Source organism: Diceros bicornis, chromosome 2 (assembly GCF_020826845.1).
Source record: "Diceros bicornis minor isolate mBicDic1 chromosome 2, mDicBic1.mat.cur, whole genome shotgun sequence".
Lineage (NCBI taxonomy): Eukaryota > Metazoa > Chordata > Mammalia > Perissodactyla > Rhinocerotidae > Diceros > Diceros bicornis.
In genome coordinates, this window is record NC_080741.1 from 92,351,348 (window position 1) to 92,370,766 (window position 19,419).

Sequence of the window (19,419 nt, forward strand, 5' to 3'; positions counted from 1 at the left end):
CACATTATAAAGACAATAGAGAAGATATACATCAAACTGTTAACGATGGCTATCTCTGAGGGGGTGGTCACACAGACTTGTACTGTGTACATTCCTGTATTCATGGGATTTTAGTAGCAGATTTGTGTCATTTTTATTATCATGAAGGAAATGAGGACCAGCCTGCCCCATGTTTCTCCGACAGTCTGCCCTCCCTTAGCCAGCCTACTTCCCACTCCTTTCCCACATGACCTCCCCTCTCCTGAGGGTCTCGTGGTTCTTTTATATCATCTGCCCAGTGAATACTGAACCAGTAACAAATGATTAAACTAGTGAATGAACCTTCTCTCTCTGTCCTTAGATTACGTTTTTCCAGACTTGACTGAGAAGGCAGGTCCCATAGAAGACACCAGCCAGGGTCAAGAGGTGCCGAGCCTCCCCTCTCCCTTGCCCAAGATGAACCTGGTGGAGCCACCCTGGCATATGGCTCCTGGAGAGGAGGAGGAGGAGGAGGAGGAGGAGGAGGAGAGGGAGAAGGAGGAGGTAGAGAAGGAAGAGGAGGAGGAAGAAGAGGAGGCGCTGCTGCCTGTGAACAGATCCCAAGAAGAAGCCCAAACTCAGGTCCATGACTTTTCTTCCATCGGCAGCAGCCAGACTCCAGGGGCTGCCAAACACAGGCATGAAGATTCTGGGGACCAGGCCTCCTCGGGTGTGGAGGTGGGGAGCAGCATGGAGCCCAGCCTGCCACCGCCCTCAGTCACCCCAAGTACAGTGACCCTGGGGGGTCAGGACTTCACCAGCCAGGAGGCAGGGAGCACAGTGCTGCCAGCCACAGGGCGTGGGGTAGAGTTGGAGGCCCCTCAGGAGGCAGATGAGGAGGCCACTGTGGGAGCAGCTGGGTGGGCTGGCAGGCAAGGGGAGGTGCCGTCCTTGGCTTCATTCCCTCAAACAGAAGCTCCCAGCGGGGCTGAGACCCCAGATGAAGACCCCCTTTACCCTGGAGCCTCAGCGTCTTTCCCACTGGCCCCCCGAGACATGGAACCGACACCTTCCTCTGCTACCTTGGGGCAGGAAGAGCTCAGCCAGCAGCCCCGGGAAGGGCAGGCCGCCGAAGCTCCGTCCAGAACACCCTGGGATTCTACTCAGGTAAAGGGGAGGCTCGTGCAGGCCGTCTAGCCATCCCCGCGCTGCACAGTGTGGTGCAAAGGTTTGCCAGGCTGAGGATGGAGGCCCCTCTGCAGCAGGTAGAACCCCAGCAGAACTTGTGGGGATGCACACCTCATGGCTCAGCAGTGGGTGTCCTCACCACACCGACATGCAAAATGGAAAGCCACAGAAAAGCTCGGTGCCCTGGTCTAGGTTCTGCTTATCCAGGTGCTACGGCTGCTACCCTGGGCCTCCTGACTGCATACAACAGCCACCAAGAGTGGGGCCCTGACCTGCGCTCTCCCCACTCCATCTCCATGCCCACCACCACATGTGCAGTGGCCCTCTGCTCCCCTCATCTCCCCCTGCTCAGCATGCTCATGCGCACATGCCCAAGTCAGTGCCTACACCCCCAACACAAGGGGGAAAGGGGCCTGCGTGTCTGGGCCACAGGCGTGTTTTCGTTTGGCCTGCAGAACATGACCCACAAGTTTGCCATTAAAGGCCTCCGGCTGGGGCAAGCAGCCTGCAGTCTGACCCCTTTGACACAGGCCCCCACTTCCCGTGTCACACCTGGCCTCCTTCTCTCACTGAAAACATCTGCTTGGCCCCTGGAGACATCTGGGTTTGTGAACCTTGGGCAGGGTCCTGGGTTGTCACCTTGCAGAGACTGTCAGCTCCCACCTAGCTCTCACAACCTACACCTGGCCCTCACCTCCAGCTGCTCCCAGAGTTTCCACCCGCACTCTCTCCCAGTGCTGTTTCCGATGCCTGTGTAACTGGTGCCCTTCTTTTTGTTTCATCGTACAGGTGATCTGCAAAGACTGGAGCAACCTGGCTGGGAAAAACTACATCATCCTGAACATGACGGAGAACATAGACTGCGTGAGTGCAGAGCTAGGCTGGGGTGCAGGGGAGGATGGGGCGGGCGGGCAGGGGGGTGCAGAGGGAGGGCCCAGGGCAAGGGACAGGGTGGAAGGCTTAGCCCTTGAGTCAGAGGGGCTAGCATGAACCAGCACCCACCAACGTCCAAGAAAAGCGTGCTTTCATATTTTTAAATTTCTAAAGGCTCTTTCATTCTTGCCCCCCTCTGTTTTTACTTGAAAGGAATAATTTTGTTCATATGTGCAATGTCTTACCTCTCTGAGCATTGAAATAGTTTTCTAAAAGTTATTTTCTCCCTGTATATGTTGCTTTCCCTGTTTGTTAGTTGTCGGTCTCAGTTTTTTCACACGCATGCTTGCCTCACATGTCTGGTGGCATTTGTTCAGAGCTATTTAAGGAGGACCATCGAAAAGCTGGTTGGAAGCTTTGAGCTTTGTTAACTGTGGCTTCTCACGAGGGTGGTCTGGGTGGGCCATTTCATTTGAAAATTTTTAATGTAAGCATCTTTAGGTCCTTCCTTCTGGGTGATTAGATTCTTTGAAAAAGGAACTTCTGTCCTGCTGGGAGCGTAAAGGGCTGGTTGTCCCTGTTCTGGGAGCCAAGGTGGGGAGAGGGCTGGGCATCTCAGTATGAGAAATATATGTGCAGGCCGGCCCCGTGGCTTAGCGGTTAAGTGCGCGTGCTCCGCTGCTGGCGGCCCGGGTTCAGATCCCGGGCGTGCACCGACGTACCGCTTCTCCGGCCATGCTGAGGCCGCGTCCCACATACAGCAACTAGAAGGATGTGCAGCTATGACATACAACTATCTACTGGGGATTTGGGGGAAAATAAATAAATAAATAAAATTATTTAAAAAAAATGAAATATATGTGCATAGATCTATTCATTTTCACCCCCTCCCACAGCAGTGTCCGGTGTCCTCTAAGTCAAAGACCCTCTATTTTACCCTCGTTAAAGAATAAACTTTCAGTCTTTTGCCAGGAGAAGGGACATTTGTCGGCTGTGCAGTGTTGGGGAGAGGAACTAGGGATCCAGCTGCTTCTTAAACAGACTTTCAAACAGTTTTCCTGTTTTTAGTACCATTTTCAGCCCCCCTTCCAAAGGTAACCGGTGCTGCTTATTCCGGAGCGTTTTGCAAGTTTGATAGTGTGAGTCTGATTCTTCTCAGCTGTGCCCATTTTGGCGTAGGCTTCGGCTCTTTGGGGCTTGCTAAATCAGGAAGTTCTAACTCATCCATCTGCTTTCTGGGTCCAGATTTTATTGCTCTTGTCTCCTCTTCTGTTTTGTTCTGTTTTTGTCTGTGGTTTTAGACCTTAAAAAAATTCTTTCCTCTTGTTTAGTGGGTTTGAGGGAAAGAGAAGTACGTACATAAATTTAATCCAAAAGTGACCAATGAGGTTTTCTTTTTCCCAGCATCATTATAAACAGATGGGTTTTAACATAATTGATGTGTTTTTCTTTTTTTTATTGGTGCTCAAATACCCATCTTTGGCCATTGAAAGCCTCTTGGAGTTGGATTCTGAGCCCTTTTGGCCAACCTGTTAGTGTTTGATGGTTCCTCACTTTCTGGTGCAATAAGATGTTCCAGGCTTATCTTGTATATTCCCTCCCCAGACCCGGAATCAACATTTCTCCAAGGAGCCCTCAGTACTTTCATTGGAAAATACAGGGGTACCTGGGACCCTTCCATGCTGGGTATGCACACTTGAACCATAAGTCTAAAGCAATGTCTCTCTTCTCTTTCCAAACAACACATAGACATTAAAATGCTGTGTTCTTCTTTCCCTGTTTTTGTCTTGTATGTTATTCTCATTTAATATTTGATATCCACCTAATTAGTCATTATTTTTTTATGGTGGATTTTCTTATTGTGGTAAAAAACATCTAACATGAAATTGACCATCTTAACCATTTTTAAGTACACCGTTGTGTTAAGTACATTTACATTGTTGTGAAACACATCTCTAGAACTTTTCATCTTATAAAACTGAAACCCTGTCCCCATTAAACACTAACTCTCCATTCCCCCTCCCCCCAGCCCTTGGCAACCCTCATTCTACTTTCTGTCTCTATGAGTTTGACTACTCTAGGGACCTCATGTAAGTGGAATCATATAGTATTTGTACGTTTATGACTGCCTTTTTTCCTTTAGCATAACGTTCTCAAGGTTCACCATGTTGTAGCATATGTCAATATTTCTTCCTTTTTAAGGCTGAATAATATTCCGTTATATGTATAGACCACATTTTGTTTATCCATTCATCCATCAATGGATATTTGGGTTGCTTCCACCTTTTGGCTGTTGTGAATAATGCTGCCATTACTGTGGGTGCAAAAATATCTCTTTGAAACCCTGCTTTCAGTTCTTTTGGGTGTATATCCAGAAGTGGAATTGTTGCATCATATGGTGATTTCTATTTTTAATTTTTTGAGGAGCTGCCATACTGTTTTCCACAGTGGCTGCACCATTTTACATTCCCACCAGTAGTGGACAAGGGTTCCAATTTCTCCACATCCTCACCAACTCTTGTTATTTTCTGTTTTTTTGACAATGGCCATCCTAATGGCTGTGAGGTGGAATCTTATTATTGGTTTGATTTGCATTTTTCTAAGGATTAGTGATGTTGAGCATTAGTCATTATTATTAGCAATCAATGCTTATTTTGCTTTGTCAACATATTTATTAGGGGCCGGCCCAGTGGCTTAGCAGTTAAGTGCGCGCACTCCGCTACTGGCAGCCTGGGTTCAGATCCCGGGCGCGCACCGACTCGCCGCTTCTCCGGCCATGCTGGGGCTGCGTCCCACATACAGCAACTAGAAGGATGTGCAACTATGACATACAACTATCTACTGGGGCTTTGGGGGAAAAAAAGGAGGAGGATTGGCAATAGATGTTAGCTCAGAGCCAGTCTTCCTCAGCAAAAAAAAAAAAAAAGGATTAGCATGGATGTTAGCTCAGGGCTGATGTTCCTCACACACACAAAAATCTATTTATTAGTTACTTTGCTCACATCTCTTCTCACATCCCCACTCCTTTCTTCTGAGTTTAACTTCCTCTTCCTGAAATATATCTTTTATTTTATTTATTTATTTAAGTGTACAACAGCTTTAATTAATTAATTAATTTATTTATTTTGTGAGGAAGATCAGCCCTGAGCTAACATCCATGCTAATCCTCCTCTTTCTGCTGAGGAAGACGGGCCCTGAGCTCACATCTATTGCCAATCCTCCTCCTTTTTTTTTCCCCAAAGCCCCAGTAGATAGTTGTATGTCATAGCTGCACATCCTTCTAGCTGCTGTATTTGGGACGCCGCCTCAGCATGGCCGGAGAAGCGGTGCATTGGTGCGCGCCCGGGATCCGAACCCGGGCCGCCAGTAGCGGAGCGCGTGCACTTAACTGCTAAGCCACGGGACCGGCCCAGGAGAGTGCTTCTTTTGCAAGCAGTGGGGCCGCATGCACCGTGCTCAGGCAGGTGTGGGTGTGCACCCCTTCCCTACACACATGCATGCACACATGCTTGCATGTATGCACGCACACATGCATGTGAAGAAGGTAAGAACCATTTCAGGAACTAAGGCTTTCCTAGCTGCATGTGGCTATTACCAGGTACCTGTCTTCTTCCAGATTTAGAACTGAATTGGCTTTCTCTTAGGCCAGTTAAGTGCCAAGACTTAAGCCTGTGCCTGGCACTTGCCATGGTAACCAGGAACAGAGGCCCAGCACTTCAGTCACCCTGGTGGCCTTTAGGTTGGCATGAGAACCAGGGAAGGCTCATTAGCTTGGGCTCTAGCAGAAAAGAGACTAGGAGTGTCAAGGAATCCACTGGGGTAGCCTGGTGATGCCTGTGCCTTACGTGCAGCCCTGACTTGCAGCTGCACAGAGAGAGCTGAGCAGCTGGGAGAGCAGTGTCCTGCTGGGAGCAGGGGATTGGTGACTTCCCAGGTACAGGAGGGAGAAGGCTGCTGGAGAGGAGCCGGGTCGGAGGTGGAGGAAGATGGGGAGCAGCAACAGGGCCAAGGGCGTGTCTCTTCCCAGATGGAGCGAGGTAGGGACAGTGGCAGGCTGTGAGCCAGAGGGAGCATCCTGGCCCCTACCTGGGCTCCTGACACTCATTGAGTTCCTGTCCAGTGCCAGCGTCTTGTTTTTGTTTTTAAATTATATAATTACATATACAGAAGGTCAGGAAAATCTAAACAGTACAAGACAGTGTCAGATGAGAAAGAAGTCTCCTTACACCCCTTACCACACTCCCAGGCCTGCTTCCGGGGGTCAGCATGTTAACCCTCTGTGTTTTAGTTCTTCTGGTCACCACTAGCACCATTAGAGTACTCAGACTTGACTCCCCAACTTTGGGCCGTATCTCTGCAGTGACAGGCAAGAGATAAGCGCGGTTAGACTGCTTTCCACCTCTCCTCCTTGAACATCTTTTGGTCCATTACCCGCCCCCCGGTATATTCATCCCGTGCACTATACACTTGAACACTCAGGCATGATGACCAGTCTTCAGTAGTCTTTCACACTCTCCACACTCGCTTCCCGGACTTGCCATTGTATGTGGGTGTATCTGTCCTCCCAGCTCAACTGTGAGTGTCCCTGGCCAGGCCCCACGCCCTTCTCATGGTGAGAGGCCAGGGCAGGAAGGAGCACCTGGATGCCTGCAGGCAACAAGTGGATGTGTATCTTGGCGTTCCCGCAGTGCTGCCCAAGGCCAAGCTCACAGCTCTCGAGCGGTCCTCAGAGCTACCAGAGCCGCCCCACTCTGAGCCAGATGGCCTGTCCCAGTGTTTGGCCGCTGGGCAGAGGTTGGAATGGGGGCTAGGTCTAGAGACAGGGGGTCAGTAGAGCCCTCTCCTGAGCATGAGGCTCTCTTTCTGCCCTTGTAGGAGGTGTTCCGGCAGCACCGGGGGCTGCAGCTCCTGGCCCTGGTGGAGGAGGTGCTGCCCCGCCACGGCAGCAGCCGCCATGGGGACTGGCACATCTCCCTGAGCAAGCCCAGCGAGAAGGAGCAGCACCTTCTAATGACCTTAGTGGGCGAGCAGGGTGAGCAGGGACCACGCACCCGAGGGGGAGTGTTGGCGTGTCTGCAGGGGGCCCAGGAAGGGAGCGAGTGGGAGGCAGTGCTAAATCAGCCACGTTTCCTGAGGGCCGTGCGAGGTCTCCCTCGGAGCCATGGGGAAGTGCGCAGATAGGGCTTTTGGACGTGGAATTCTCGGGTAGCAGGTTGAGGTACTGGTCAGAGGCCCTAGTTTAGGGTCAGGGAGTATAGACAAGCTTGGGTTCTGGAGAAGGGGAGGAAGGTGTGAACATTGGGAACGGGAGGGGGAAGAGGTGTGGTTTCATCACAGGTTCTTGAGATGGGCACTGTACACTGTGTGGTGGATGGAGCGGAGCAGAGTGCAGTGGTGTGGGGCTGAGGAAGTGACCACCAGTGTCACACCTGTCACACAGTGGGCATTCACTAAATACTTTTCAATAAGTCAGTCAGTAGGGAGCAAGTATAGGAGAGAGTGGGAGTTTTTGCGGCACAAGGTCTGTGGGTGGTCAGGAGTCAGGGAGCGAGACTCTGGAAGCTCCGGCCAACGCTGTCTGAGGGGCCAGGGCCCGCGGTGGCCAAGGCTGTGCTAACAATGGTGTCTCCCCCCAGGAGTAGTGCCCACTCAAGACGTCCTTTCCATGCTGGCTGACATCCGCAGGAGTCTGGTGGAGGTAAGAGCACGGGGACATGCTCTCACTCCTTCAAGCTCGGGGAGGTGGCCTGCACCATGGGGTGCATGCAGCAAAAGATGGACTCATGCTCTGGGCAGTGCCTCTTTTCAGTCTCCTAAGACACAGTTACCTTGGGAGAGATGGAATGTGTGAGCACTTAACTACCAACTGCACAGTACACGCGATGGCCAGGGGTAGAAGGCCGCAGAGGGGGTGGTGGTCAGGGGAGGCCTCAAAGGGGAGGGGACCTCTGAGGGGGATCTTGATGGGTAGGTGGGAATTTTCTGGGCAGACAGTGGGATTGTGCAGAAGCCTGGTGGAATGGGAGAGCGTGATGCAGTTCCAGAAACCACAAGAGAAAGCACGAGGGGCGTGGGAATGCTTCGGAAACCATCAACTAGGCAACTCCCGACGGGAGTTGGTCAGCGTTCGGCCAGCCAGCTGGGGGCCCACTGTGGGGTGAGGGATGGGGCTCAGGGCACAGGAGACAGCCCTGCCATCTTGAGAGGTACCCCTGAGCCAGTGCGGTCGGCTGGCTGCCTCACTGGTCCTGGAGACCTGGGCTGAGGACACAGGCTGGCCAACCCCTCCTCCTGTGCAGCCTGCCGTATCTGTGCCCCTTGGTCCTCCCGCTCCTCATTCCACCTTCCCTGAAGGGGTGCACCTACAGTTCCTCACCTCCCTTCTTGAGGACAGCCACCAAAACCACTTTCACTCACTATAAAACCCAATGGCCTGTCATCAGTCCTCTTCCTTCTCAAGGGCTCTGCATTATTTGACAGCAAAGAGGAGCTGTGCATGACTGGGCCCTGCCTCCTTATCTAGTACGTGCAGGGCGGAGAGGTGGTTTGTTTTTGATAAGCATATTGCATGCTTACCGAGTGCCAGACTGCGCTGGGTTCTCACTGGGCCCTTCCTGCCACCCGAGGGGTTGTGAGCATTAAATAAGGCACCCTCAGTACTGAGTACTTTTGGTTCCCCATTTAAGATGAGAGCTGAAGCCTAGAGAAGGGAAGTGGCGTGCCTGAGATTGCACAGCTAGTAGTGGTGAAGCCAGGCTTGGGACCAGGCCTGAGTGATTCAGGAGCCTGGGCTTTTCACCGTGGTGCTGTATCTACACTGCCCAGGTGGCCGGAGGCCATTCCAGTTGTGAAATTCTGGGTTCATGAACACTGGGGGGCTGGTAGAAACTTGGGCCGGCCGTGACCTTTTTCTACAGATCCTCCTGTCTCTTCTGGCCCTGGTTATCTGGCTTTACTGGACACTTCATTCAGACTGACTTGACCAAAAGGCATGCTGGGCCTTTGGAAGTATATTAGTGGGCAAATTTAGCAGGTTCATTGGTGGGTGAATCTAGCAAGAAAACCTGACCCTTGATAACTTAAAAAGTCAATAGAGAAAAGTACTGGAAATATACAGGTGGTTCACAGAAACCAAGGAAGAGCTGAATACCTGGCCTTAGAAAGGGGGCCCAAGGCAGAAAGGGGGCTCCCAAGTCTCTGCACTGGGAGCCAGTAGACAGCACCTTCACCCTGGCACCTGTCATCTGATGAGGATGGCACCTCACCTTCCTCACTCCCCTCTGCGTGAGATGCTACTTTGTGAGGAGAGTATCTGCCAGGCCCGGTAGCAGCATAGCAGCCTCTTGGCCAGAGAAGGCAGGCCCACAAGACAGCCTGCAGTGTGGGAGGGCGCTGGGTCGCTGAACACCATTGGTGACAGCTCCAGTGGTAAAAGGGAGGAAGCTAGGAGGCTGGGGGTGGCCCACGATGTGGGCCATCCCCAAGACCCCCTGCACTGCCTCTGGCCCACAACGGCCAGAATAGCGCCACCCCTGAAGCGGCAGCTGTGTTTCCGGGGCCTGATTCATGTGCTGTGCGGGGGAGGATGTGTAGAGAAGGTATCCCAGCTGCCCTTCTCTTCTTTTTTTGACTGGTGGGGACTCTATCTAGGTTGGATGGTGACTGGCAGCAGGAGGCCAGACTCAGTGGGGAGTTAGGGCCACAACCAGGTGGGTATAGAGCCAGACTTCTGCCCCAGCAGGGTCAGGGCCAGGGCAGAGCCATGGTGGGGATGTGAGGGGAGGCCAGGAATGGAGGTGTGGGGTGGAGAGGGTTGGAGCTGCCCTCAGGTGAACAGGATGAGGGTAGGGCAGAGAGAGTCCCTGAAGAGCTCAGGTCCAGGCCTCTGAGACAGCCTCAGGAGCCAAGTGTGCCAGCTCCTTCTCAAAGCCTGTCCTTGTCCCTGAGCCCCAACCCCACAGGCCCCCTGGGGAGCCTTGGCACCCCAGGACCTCAGCTGAGGAGCGTGGCCCCTCCTGCCCCCCTAGATTGGCATCCAGAACTACTCCACAACAAGCAGCTGCCAGGCACGGGCAAGCCAGGTGCGCAGCGACTATGGGACGCTCTTTGTGGTGCTGGTGGTCATTGGCGCCATCTGTGTCATCATCATTGTGCTGGGCCTGCTCTACAACTGCTGGCAGCGCCGGCTGCCCAAGCTCAAACATGTGGTGAGTGTGGGGGCAGGTCGGGCAAGGGGTCCTGGGCTGGGGGTGGTGCCAGTGGAGAAGGCAGTGCCTAGCACGCTCAGTCATCTGGAGACTCAGTGTCCTCATCTGCAGGTGGAGTGGCAGGAATTGTCCTGGGATGGAGTACTGCAGGTGAAGCCAGTTGTGCGGGGCCTGCCCTGGAGTTGCCCCTCCCTGCAGGGTGCTGGCCCCATGATAGGTGATGGAGGCAGGGGACTGGGATGCTGGCCTCACCCACAGGGGCCCTCCATGGCACCAGCTCCTCCTGGAATCATCTGGATGTCTCCCCAGAGACAGGCCCTGGGTTGATGGTCCCCAGGCGTTAAGATGAGGCTCCAGCAGCCTGAAGGCTCCTCCCAAAGGAGGGGGCAGGGCACAGCTGCCACGTTTCCTGGGAGTCTCCTGGAGTCTCTTTGTAAGGGGGCTGTTGGGAGGAATCAGAGATATCAGGGGGGCCACAGGGTTGTTTAGTGCAAAGGATCAGGAGAATTATTTTAAGCAAGGAGTTGAGCTGTGGGAACAGAACAGCAGGGCACTGCCATCTGTGGAGGGTCCCCTGGGGATTCCCTGTGTAAGGTTTTACAGACTAGGGAAGGAACAATGAAGTGACTCCCTCAAGGTCAAGGGCACAGGCCGGTCAAGCGGGCGCGTGCTTGCAAGCTGCTGGGGCTGGTGGGGGCCGGCCGGCGGCGCTCGCCCAGCGGCCCTCTCCCACCGCCGCAGTCGCACGGCGAGGAGCTGCGCTTCGTGGAGAACGGCTGCCACGACAACCCCACGCTGGACGTGGCCAGCGACAGCCAGTCGGAGATGCAGGAGAAGCAGCCCAGCCTGAACGGAGGCGGGGCCGTCAACGGCCCGGGGGGCTGGAGCGCGCTCACGGGGGGCAAGCGGGACCCCGAGGACTCGGACGTGTTCGAGGAGGACACGCACCTGTGAGGGCGCCCCCCCCCCCCCCCCCCCCGCCTGGCGGCTCCGGGCCGCTGCGACCCCGCGGCCTCGCCCTCGCCGCGCCGGGAGGAGCAGGACGGCCCGGAGCGGACGGCCGCTCCCCCGCAGTCCCGCCCTCGGTGCGGGGTCCCCCCGCTTCCTAACGACTCGCAGAACAGTCGCACAGCCCTCCCCTCTCCCACCCGACGCCCCGAAGGGCCGGTGCTCTCGCGCCCCGGGACCCCCATTAAAGCCGCCCGGAGCCACGCCGGGCTCAGCCCGTCCGCCTGCCCGACTCGTTCTTGCTCGGGCGCCGAGGTGGGGGGGCGCGGGAGGCGGCGCGGCCGGGTCCTCCGGGCGCCAGGCGCCGCTGCCGGGCGGGGCGGGGCCGCGCGTGTTTACATCCGGCCGGAGCGCGCCGCCGGAGGTCGTGCGGCCCGGGCCCGAGCCGTCCGCGCCATGGACACCAGCGATCTCTTCGCCAGCTGCAGGAAGGGGGACGTGGGCCGAGTGCGGTGAGGACCCCGCAGCTCCGGGGGGCGCGGGAGGGGGACCCTGGGAGCGCTCCGGCCCCGGCTGTTTCGGCCCCGGCGCCCGACGCACCGCAGATACCCGACAGGCGCCCGGGCGGCGCCGGGGGCCACGGCAGCCTTCCGAAGGGGGCCGCGGCGGGGAAGGGGCGCTGGCGGTGATTTCCTCTCGGGGTCCGGGGGACTTTCCGGAGAAGAGGACTGCTTCGCGAAGGCTGGAGAAGAAGTGGGCGGAGAGAAGAGGAGGGTCTTTGTCTGAGTGCTCGGGGCCGAGAGGCCGGCCTCCCGGCGCGGCCTCTGTCTCTGATGCGCTCTGGATCTGCCGCTGGGAACACCTAGAGCCCACAATCGGCCTCTGGTTCCCGGGGATTCGGAAACTCCTAAACGCAGTGAAGCAAACCTGGCGCTGAAATCGGCAACTGTGTGGGCCAGACGGGAAGGGAGGGTGTGCCCTTTTGGGACGTGGGGCGCCTTTCCTCCGTGGCTGTTCCTTCCCATATTCCCTAGTCTTGACCCACCACTCGGACCTCTCCTGGGCTAGTCCCAGGCTTCCTTACTCCCACAGCTTCCTTGGGTCCTTGCCCAGCATCAGGTGCCACCTCGGAGTTAGTTGATAACCCCCAAAGCGGAATGCTACTTAGCACTCCCGCGTGCAACGTGAACTGCTTCACCACCATCCATGATGACCCCCTTCATCTCCCACTTTCCGTCAGCTATCATGTGTCCTGACTTATGCTTTCTGGAATCGGTCCACTTCTCTTCACCCTTCCACACCCTCAGGACGCCCGCAGCAGCCTCCTCCTTGGTCTCCCTACCTCCAGTCTGCCCCAGCCAACCTGCTGCCCCTAGCAGCGGGCGGACTCTGGCAGAAGCAGAGGCGGAATCACCTCCTCCTGCTCCTCCCTCCCGAATGCTTTCAGGCCAGAGGCTCAGCCTCTTCAGCTCTGGGCCTGGCCTCTGATGCTCGTGGCGGCCTTATGCCCCCTCCACACCCTGTCTGCGCTCTGCTTTTGTGTGGAATGCCTTTCCTGCTCTGGGCTGCCTGTCCCCTGCCCTCACCTGGGGGAGGCTTCTTTCAGCCAAAAGGGGTGTCTTTCCTCCTTCCCCTTCTATGGGTCTCCTCTCCTAGACTGTGAACCTCTTCTGACCCGGGCTGTGACCTCCTCCCTGCCCAGGTACCTGCTGGAGCAGCGAGACGTGGAGGTGAATGTACGGGACAAGTGGGACAGCACCCCCTTGTGAGTGCCAGGCGGGTGGGTGGGCAGGGTGGGTGGGCTGGACCCTCCAGTCCTGACCACTGCTTCCCAGTACTCCTTCCTTCCCTCCCCCAGGTACTATGCCTGCCTTTGTGGGCACGAGGAGCTGGTACTCTACCTTCTGGCCAATGGTGAGAGGAGGGGCAGGGGTGGTGTGTGTGCACGTGTGCGTGGCTCAGCGGCTTGTCCGCGTTTGCAGGCAGCCTTGAGTCCTCTCTTGCCCTCACCCTACACCCAATCAGCAGGCACTGTCAGCTCTACTTGCAGAACCCATTCTCTGCTCTGTCCACTTCTCCATCTCCACTGCCACCACCCAGCCCAGCTCCAGCATCTCTCCCTGGGTGCAGTGCCAGCCCCTTCTCTGGTCTTGTGGCTGTCCCTTTTGCCCCACGACAGTCTGTTCTCCATGTTGCAGCCAGGTGGTCCTCACAAGAAGTCTGATCTGCTTAAAATCCTCCAGCGACTTCCCACTGCATTTAGCATAGAACCAGAATGGCTTGCCGTGCTAGTGAGCTTCTGCATGATCTCCTCCTTCCCTTCTGGCCTCGCCTCCTTTGGCTGTCCCGTGTGCTCACTGTTCCAGGCACACTGGCCTCTCCTGTGGCTCTCCAGCACTCCAACTTTGCTCCTGCCTCAGGGCCTTTGCACTTGCTGTTCCTCCAGCTTAGACTGGTCTTTCCCAGCTCTGTGCTTGGCCAACTCCCTCACTTCATTCAGGTCTCTGCACATTGTCACTGCCACAGTGACTTTCCATGACCTCCCTGTGTGGCAGCCACGACCACTGTCACTCTTTGTCTGTTTCGTTTTCTTCATAGCACCTGACATTCAAACAGTTAGGCTGTTTATTGTCCTTCTGCCCCACCGGAGTTTCAGTTCAGTGAGGCCAGGGACTTGTCTGTTTATGGCCGTGTCCCTGATGCATAGAACAGGGCCAGCCTCGAGCCTGCTGTTCTGTGTAGTCTGTGGTATGTGTGAGTGAATATGTATGTGTGTGAGTGTACACAGGTGTGCCTAGGCCCTGGCAGGGAGGATGCTGGGGTCAGAGAGGGCCCAGGGTAGTTTGGGAAGGGGTTTCCAGGGCTTACGGGCGCCATGTGTGGGGAGCGGGGACGGAGATCAGGATTTCCAGCAGGTCCCTCCCCAGCTGCAGTGTCCAGCCCGAGGGCCCTGCTGACTGGGGAGCCCTGCTGCCCCCAGGAGCCCGCTGCGAGGCCAACACCTTCGATGGCGAGCGCTGCCTCTATGGGGCGCTGAGTGATGCCATCCGCCGGGCCCTGCGAGATTACAAGCAGGTGACAGCCTCCTGCAGGAGGCGGGATTACTACGATGACTTCCTGCAGCGGTGAGATGAAGCGCAGTGTGCAGGGGGCCGCACAGCCTGGTGCCCAGTGGGTCTGCGGGGAGTGTGGCCTGCATGGGACTGAGGGCTCTCCTGCTGGGGTGGGATGGGGGACCGGAGTGCTGAGACTGAGGGGAGGAGCTCTTCTGAGCACCCCCTCCACCTGCCCCTCCCCAGGCTTCTGGAGCAGGGCTTCCATAGCGACGTGGTCTTCGTGGTGCACGGGAAGCCCTTCCGGGCGCATCGCTGCATCCTGGGTGCACGAAGTGCCTACTTTGCTAACATGCTGGACACCAAATGGAAGGGCAAGAGTGTTGTGATCCTCAGGCACCCCCTGGTCTGTCCCTCCCTGGGGGTGGGGACTGAGGGACAGCAGGGGGCTTGTGCTGGGCCGCTGCCTCTGATCTTACCTCCCTGCTGTCTCTGCCCACAGATCAACCCTGTGGCTTTTGGGGCCCTGCTGCAGTACCTGTACACAGGTGACCCCCAGGCCCGGGTGGGGTGGACAGGGAGGGGCTACGCTTCTGTCCAGCAGAAGACCCAGGTGTAGCCTCGGGCCAACCTTTTACCCCGGGTGCTTCGTCTGTTCCAGCTGCCTCCTGGGTTGGGTTGTGAGACAGTGAACTGGTGTGTCTGCTAAGGAAGAGTTTTCCCACCTACAAACTGAGCACTGTCTCTTCTGTCCTGGGGCCTGTAGAATTCAGGCAGTGGCTCGTGATGGGGAAACCAAGGCAGCAAGTAGGCCCAGGAGTCCCAGCCCTGCAGCCAAGTGGCTGGCTGGGAAGGACCACCTTCTAGGAGACTCTGTGCTTGGGGACAGCTGAGGACCCCTATCAGACCCTGAACCTCCCATACTGCACCCAGGCCGCCTAGACATTGGCGTGGAGCACGTCAGTGACTGCGAGCGCCTGGCCAAGCAGTGCCAGCTGTGGGACCTGCTCAGCGACTTGGAGGCCAAGTGCGAGAAGGTGTCCGAGTTCGGTGCGTCCAGGCTTCGGGGTCCAGGGCCTTGGATGGGAACTGGCAGGGCAGGGCCAACCTGACTCCTGAAGCTGCACTCTCCCCTCTGCAGTGGCATCCAAGCCAGGCACGTGCGTGAAGGTGCTGACCATTGAGCCCCCCCCAGCAGACCCCCGGCTCCGGGAGGACATGGCCCTGCTGGCCGACTGCGCCCTGCCCCCTGAGCTCCGCGTAAGCGCACGGCTGCCTGGGGCTGGGCCTGGTGGGCAGGAGGGGTGTCTGGGGACAGGCTATGATAGGCGAGCCCTGCACACTTGGGTTCAGTTCCTTGTTGTGACCTGGAGCCAGTCCCTTCTGTTTCCTGAGCTTGGTGGCTTACTTTTTGTGTTGTCTGTCTTATATTGAAATCTGCAGATGGGGCTGCGGTCCACCCCTCCTGCATCAAGTTAGACTTAGGGTTTTGGTGGGGCCAGCCGCTCTCCCCTCTCCTGCCTGCCCTGATGGCACCTCCTCTCCTGTCCCGCAGGGTGACCTTGGGGAGCTGCCCTTCCCTTGCCCCGACGGCTTCAACAGCTGTCCTGACGTCTGCTTCCGGGTCGACGGCTGCAGCTTCCTCTGCCACAAGGTGCCGTCCCCTCCCCCGGTCCCTGGCTCCCTCCCATAAGTCCCTGGTCAGCTCCTCCGGGCACAAGCCCTGGCCCTCGCCCTTCCTGAGCCCAGTCTTCCCCAGGCCTTCTTCTGCGGCCGCAGTGACTACTTCCGGGCCCTGCTGGATGACCACTTTCGGGAGAATGAGGAGCTGGAGGCCTCAGGCGGCCTCCCGGCCATCACCCTGCACGGCATCTCGCCCGACATCTTCACCCACATACTCTACTACATGTACAGCAACCACACAGAGGTGCGGCACTCAGGCGCGCTGTGTGCACCTGGCGGGGTGGGGCATGACCGTCGGGACAGGCTTGCACAGGGACACGTGGAGGTTTCGGAGTGCCCAGGTCCTGATTGCACTATGGAGAGGTGTCCCAGGAGGCTGGAGAGGGAGTGTGGGACACGTTTGGTTTTTCTTTCAGGCAGAGGGGGCCTTGATAGGTTTCAGAGCAGGAATGAGTGACCCACGTCATGAGCACGTGACTCTTGGGGACATAGTGTCAGCCACCTGGTGGGGTCTCTAACTTCTCCAGCCACAGGGTGGGTGGGGACAGTAACCCTGAATTCCCACAACAGCGGGGAGCCCTGAGCCTCCTGCCTCTGGATTGCTGCAAATTCCTGGAGTTCTGGATCCTCCTGTCCCCTGTCCTCTCTGTCTCCCTCTGTCTTCAGCTGCCCCAAGGCATCCCTAACACAGGGTGATGTGGGCAGCAGCAGCTAGAGCCGAAGGTGTGCTGTGTCGGGTGTGTGTGTGTGTCTGTGTGTAAAGGTCACCTGGCTGTAATAAAGAGACCCCCAAAATACAGTGACTTAAAGAGGAGAGTAGTTTCTCCTTTGTGTCTGAGGTGAGTGTCCCAGGGCAGGCGGCTTGCTGGCACCCAAGTTCTCATCTCCATCTTGTCACCCTGGCATGCCCTAGGGCAGGGGTCAGCAAACCTTTTCTCTGAAGGGCTAGGTGGTAAATACTGCAGGCCATAGGGTCTCTGTAAGGCTGCTTAGCTCTGCCATTGTGCAAAAGCGGCCATAGACAGTACAGAAATGATGGGTGTGGCTGCGTTCCGGTAAAACTTTATTTACAAAAACAGGCAGAGGGCCAGGTATGGCCCACAGCCCATAGTTGACCCACCCCACCTTGGGGCGTTGTTCTCCTCTGCGCAAGGAGATTGGGGTATAGGCTGACTCATGCTTTAGGAGGAAGAGGAAGACAGGGCAAGCAGCTTCCTTTGCACGAGGCCCGGTGGAAGTTGCACACACCCGTTCTCATGTTGTGAGAGAGAACTTGGTCAGTGGCCACACTTGCCTACAAAGCAGGCAGGGAGACGTGGTCTCTGGCTGAGCCTCTCTTGCTGTGGGAGAAGGCATGGGGGACAAGCTGGGCTGGGACATCAGCCCCTCGCTCGCCTCCTGTAGCCACCTATTCGTAACAGTCTCCGCTGCTGCCAGCCGCTCTGCTTGGGCTCCCTCCCCAGGTCTCGCTGCCCACTGGGTCCTCAGGCCTCTATTGCTTCCACCTCCTTTGCTTCATTTCTCCCGCGACACAGTCCTCTCTGGCCCCTGCCACCTAGCATCCCTCTTGGCCCATCCTGACCCCTCCAGAAGGAGCTTTGCCACCCTGAGGGCAGCCTCTTAATGACTCAGAGCATGGACTTTGGCTCCAAACCTGGTTTGACACTAGGTTAGCCCCTCACAAGCTGTGTGATCTTGGGCTAGTTACTCAACTGCTCCGTGCCTCAGTTTCCCCCTCTAGAAAATGGGATCCATAGTTGTTACCTCCTCAAGTCTTGGGCAGATGACCGTGCGTGGTGGTGGAGCAGGTGGTGTGCCTGGCACAAGTCAGCACAGTGCACGTGGCCTGTGATGTGCTGCCGAAGGTCCTGCCCACTCTGCCTGCAGACTCTGGACAGGGTTAAGCACGGGGTCTCTCCCAGCACAGGGTACAACTGTGGGTATGTGCCAGATCCCACAGCCTCTTTGGAGGGGTGGAGCAGGTAAACAGTGAGCTCACCCATCCTTCGTGGGGTCCCTGCCTCGGTTTTGAAGGGCAACTTCACTTCCCTGACAGCCTTTTGAGGCAAGTATGCTTGTCTGCACCTCACAGGGAGGACGCTGGGGCACAGAGGTGAAGTGACTCGTCCAGGGTCCCACAGCTAGAGTGTCAGAGCCCAGGTCTGTGTGATTCAGAGCTCAGGCTTTCTCCTCATAAGGCCCTGCCGCAGGCATGAGAACCCCAGTCTCCTCTGCCCCTTCCAGTCCCGTGGCCGCCTGCAGGGGTCTGGGCCGAGCACAGGGGGTGTGGGTAGGGAGTTCTGCCCGAAGCCTCCACCCTCTCCTGGCAGGTCCCAGCCTTGCTGCCAGGCCCGAGAGGCCTTGGTGACTCGGCGCACCCTCTCTCCCCGCGTCTTTCACTGCAGCTGCCCCCCGAGGCAGCCTACGATGTGCTGTGTGTGGCCGACATGTACCTGCTGCCGGGCCTGAAGCGGCTGTGCGGCCGCAGCCTGGCCCAGCTGCTGGACGAGGACAGCGTGGTGGGCGTGTGGCGCGTGGCCAAGCTCTTCCGCCTGGCCCGCCTCGAGGACCAGTGCACTGAGTACATGGCCAAGGTCATCGAGAAGGTGTGCGCTGGGGGCCTTGGTGGGCGGGGCAGGCCGGGGGCGGGGGCGGGCGAGCCCTGAGCCAGCCTGTTCGCAGCTGGTGGAGCGGGAGGACTTCGCCGAGGCAGTGAAGGAAGAGGCAGCGGCCGTGGCGGCCCGGCAGGAGACGGACTCCATCCCGCTGGTGGACGACATCCGCTTCCACGTGGCCAGCACAGTGCAGACGTACAGCGCCATCGAGGAGGCGCAGCAGCGGCTCCGGGCGCTCGAGGACCTGCTGGTGTCCATCGGCCTGGACTGCTGAGCTCTGCCAGGCCAGGGGCTCCCGGTGGACAGCACGTGTGGTCGCCTGTGTGCACAGCTGTTTTTTCTGCTCCTTGTACTCCTGAGGAGGGGGCTCAGTGGGGCTCCCCTCCCCCAGTGTTCCTGGGGGCCTGGGGGAGGGTCACCTTGGAGGAGCCCCCTCCCCCACTGCACAAACCAGCTCCCAAGGCCCTGGGGCTGGGCACCACTCAGGGAAACCTGGGTTGGGGGTCTCTTAGGGGCTCCCTCCCCCAGCACCTCTCCCGACCCCACCCTCTCTCCCGGCCCTGGCTCGCCTTGCTTCCCCGAGCTGAGCTGGCTTCTCCGGGGCACAGAGGCAGCCAGGAGGGAGCAGGAGGGTCTGTGTGGCAATAAAGCTTGAATTCACTGTGGAGCCTGAACCTGTGTGGGCGCAGGAGCAGGAATGGGGGAGGGGCAGGCGGAGGAGCTCTGGCCTTGGGGCCCCTCATCAAGGCCGGGGGTTGGGTGCCCAGCAGGGGCCCCTTTGGGGTTGGAGGTGCCCTGCGTCTGTGGGTCTGAATAGACAGCCCCTCTCTGTAGAAGCCCTGAAACCTCCCAGCTGGGCTCAGCCCTTCTGATGGCGAAGGCGGGACTCCCCTC

General features: G+C 57.4%; 2 protein-coding genes across 8 annotated transcripts in view; both read left to right on the forward strand.

Moving 5' to 3' along the window:
- Positions 1-11,451, forward strand: part of PODXL2 (podocalyxin like 2) — a 32,369-nt gene extending 20,918 nt beyond the window's left edge. Inside the window, exons 3-9 of one of the 2 annotated variants that reach the window (XM_058566865.1) lie at positions 341-696; positions 1,051-1,125; positions 1,936-2,010; positions 6,895-7,051; positions 7,656-7,717; positions 10,047-10,226; positions 10,968-11,451. In XM_058566865.1, the coding sequence (XP_058422848.1) occupies positions 341-696; positions 1,051-1,125; positions 1,936-2,010; positions 6,895-7,051; positions 7,656-7,717; positions 10,047-10,226; positions 10,968-11,180 (1,118 nt within the window). In that variant the 3' untranslated portion in view covers positions 11,181-11,451. Of the gene's footprint in view, positions 1-340; positions 1,126-1,935; positions 2,011-6,894; positions 7,052-7,655; positions 7,718-10,046; positions 10,227-10,967 lie in introns of both variants that reach the window. The other variant, XM_058566858.1, reaches the window with a different exon arrangement.
- Positions 11,452-11,582: 131 nt separating this feature from the next.
- On the forward strand, positions 11,583-19,190 carry ABTB1 (ankyrin repeat and BTB domain containing 1). Of its 6 annotated transcripts, none has more exons than XM_058566868.1 (12): positions 11,583-11,686; positions 12,877-12,939; positions 13,033-13,088; positions 14,155-14,299; positions 14,474-14,633; positions 14,730-14,775; positions 15,161-15,277; positions 15,369-15,487; positions 15,783-15,881; positions 15,987-16,154; positions 18,316-18,516; positions 18,593-19,190. In XM_058566868.1, the coding sequence occupies exons 1-12, from the start codon at positions 11,631-11,633 to the stop codon at positions 18,797-18,799; spliced, it is 1,437 nt and encodes a 478-aa protein (XP_058422851.1). In that variant the 5' UTR covers positions 11,583-11,630; the 3' UTR covers positions 18,800-19,190. The 6 variants fall into 6 exon arrangements, with proteins under 6 accessions (XP_058422851.1, XP_058422852.1, XP_058422863.1 ...); XM_058566869.1 differs by having other exon boundaries at positions 12,877-12,904; positions 13,010-13,088; XM_058566880.1 differs by having other exon boundaries at positions 15,987-16,167; positions 18,593-18,677.
- The last annotated feature ends 229 nt before the right edge of the window (positions 19,191-19,419 follow it).

What these genes read in the sequence shown, in the direction of transcription:
- ABTB1 (XM_058566868.1), top strand. Translation starts at nt 11,631, where the DNA reads ATGGACACCAGCGATCTCTTCGCCAGCTGCAGGAAGGGGGACGTGGGC. An exon ending in ACTCTACCTTCTGGCCAATG is followed by an intron (nt 13,089 to 14,154) that starts GTGAGAGGAGGG and finishes TGCTGCCCCCAG; the next exon opens with GAGCCCGCTGCGAGGCCAAC. An exon ending in TGATCCTCAGGCACCCCCTG is followed by an intron (nt 14,634 to 14,729) that starts GTCTGTCCCTCC and finishes CTCTGCCCACAG; the next exon opens with ATCAACCCTGTGGCTTTTGG.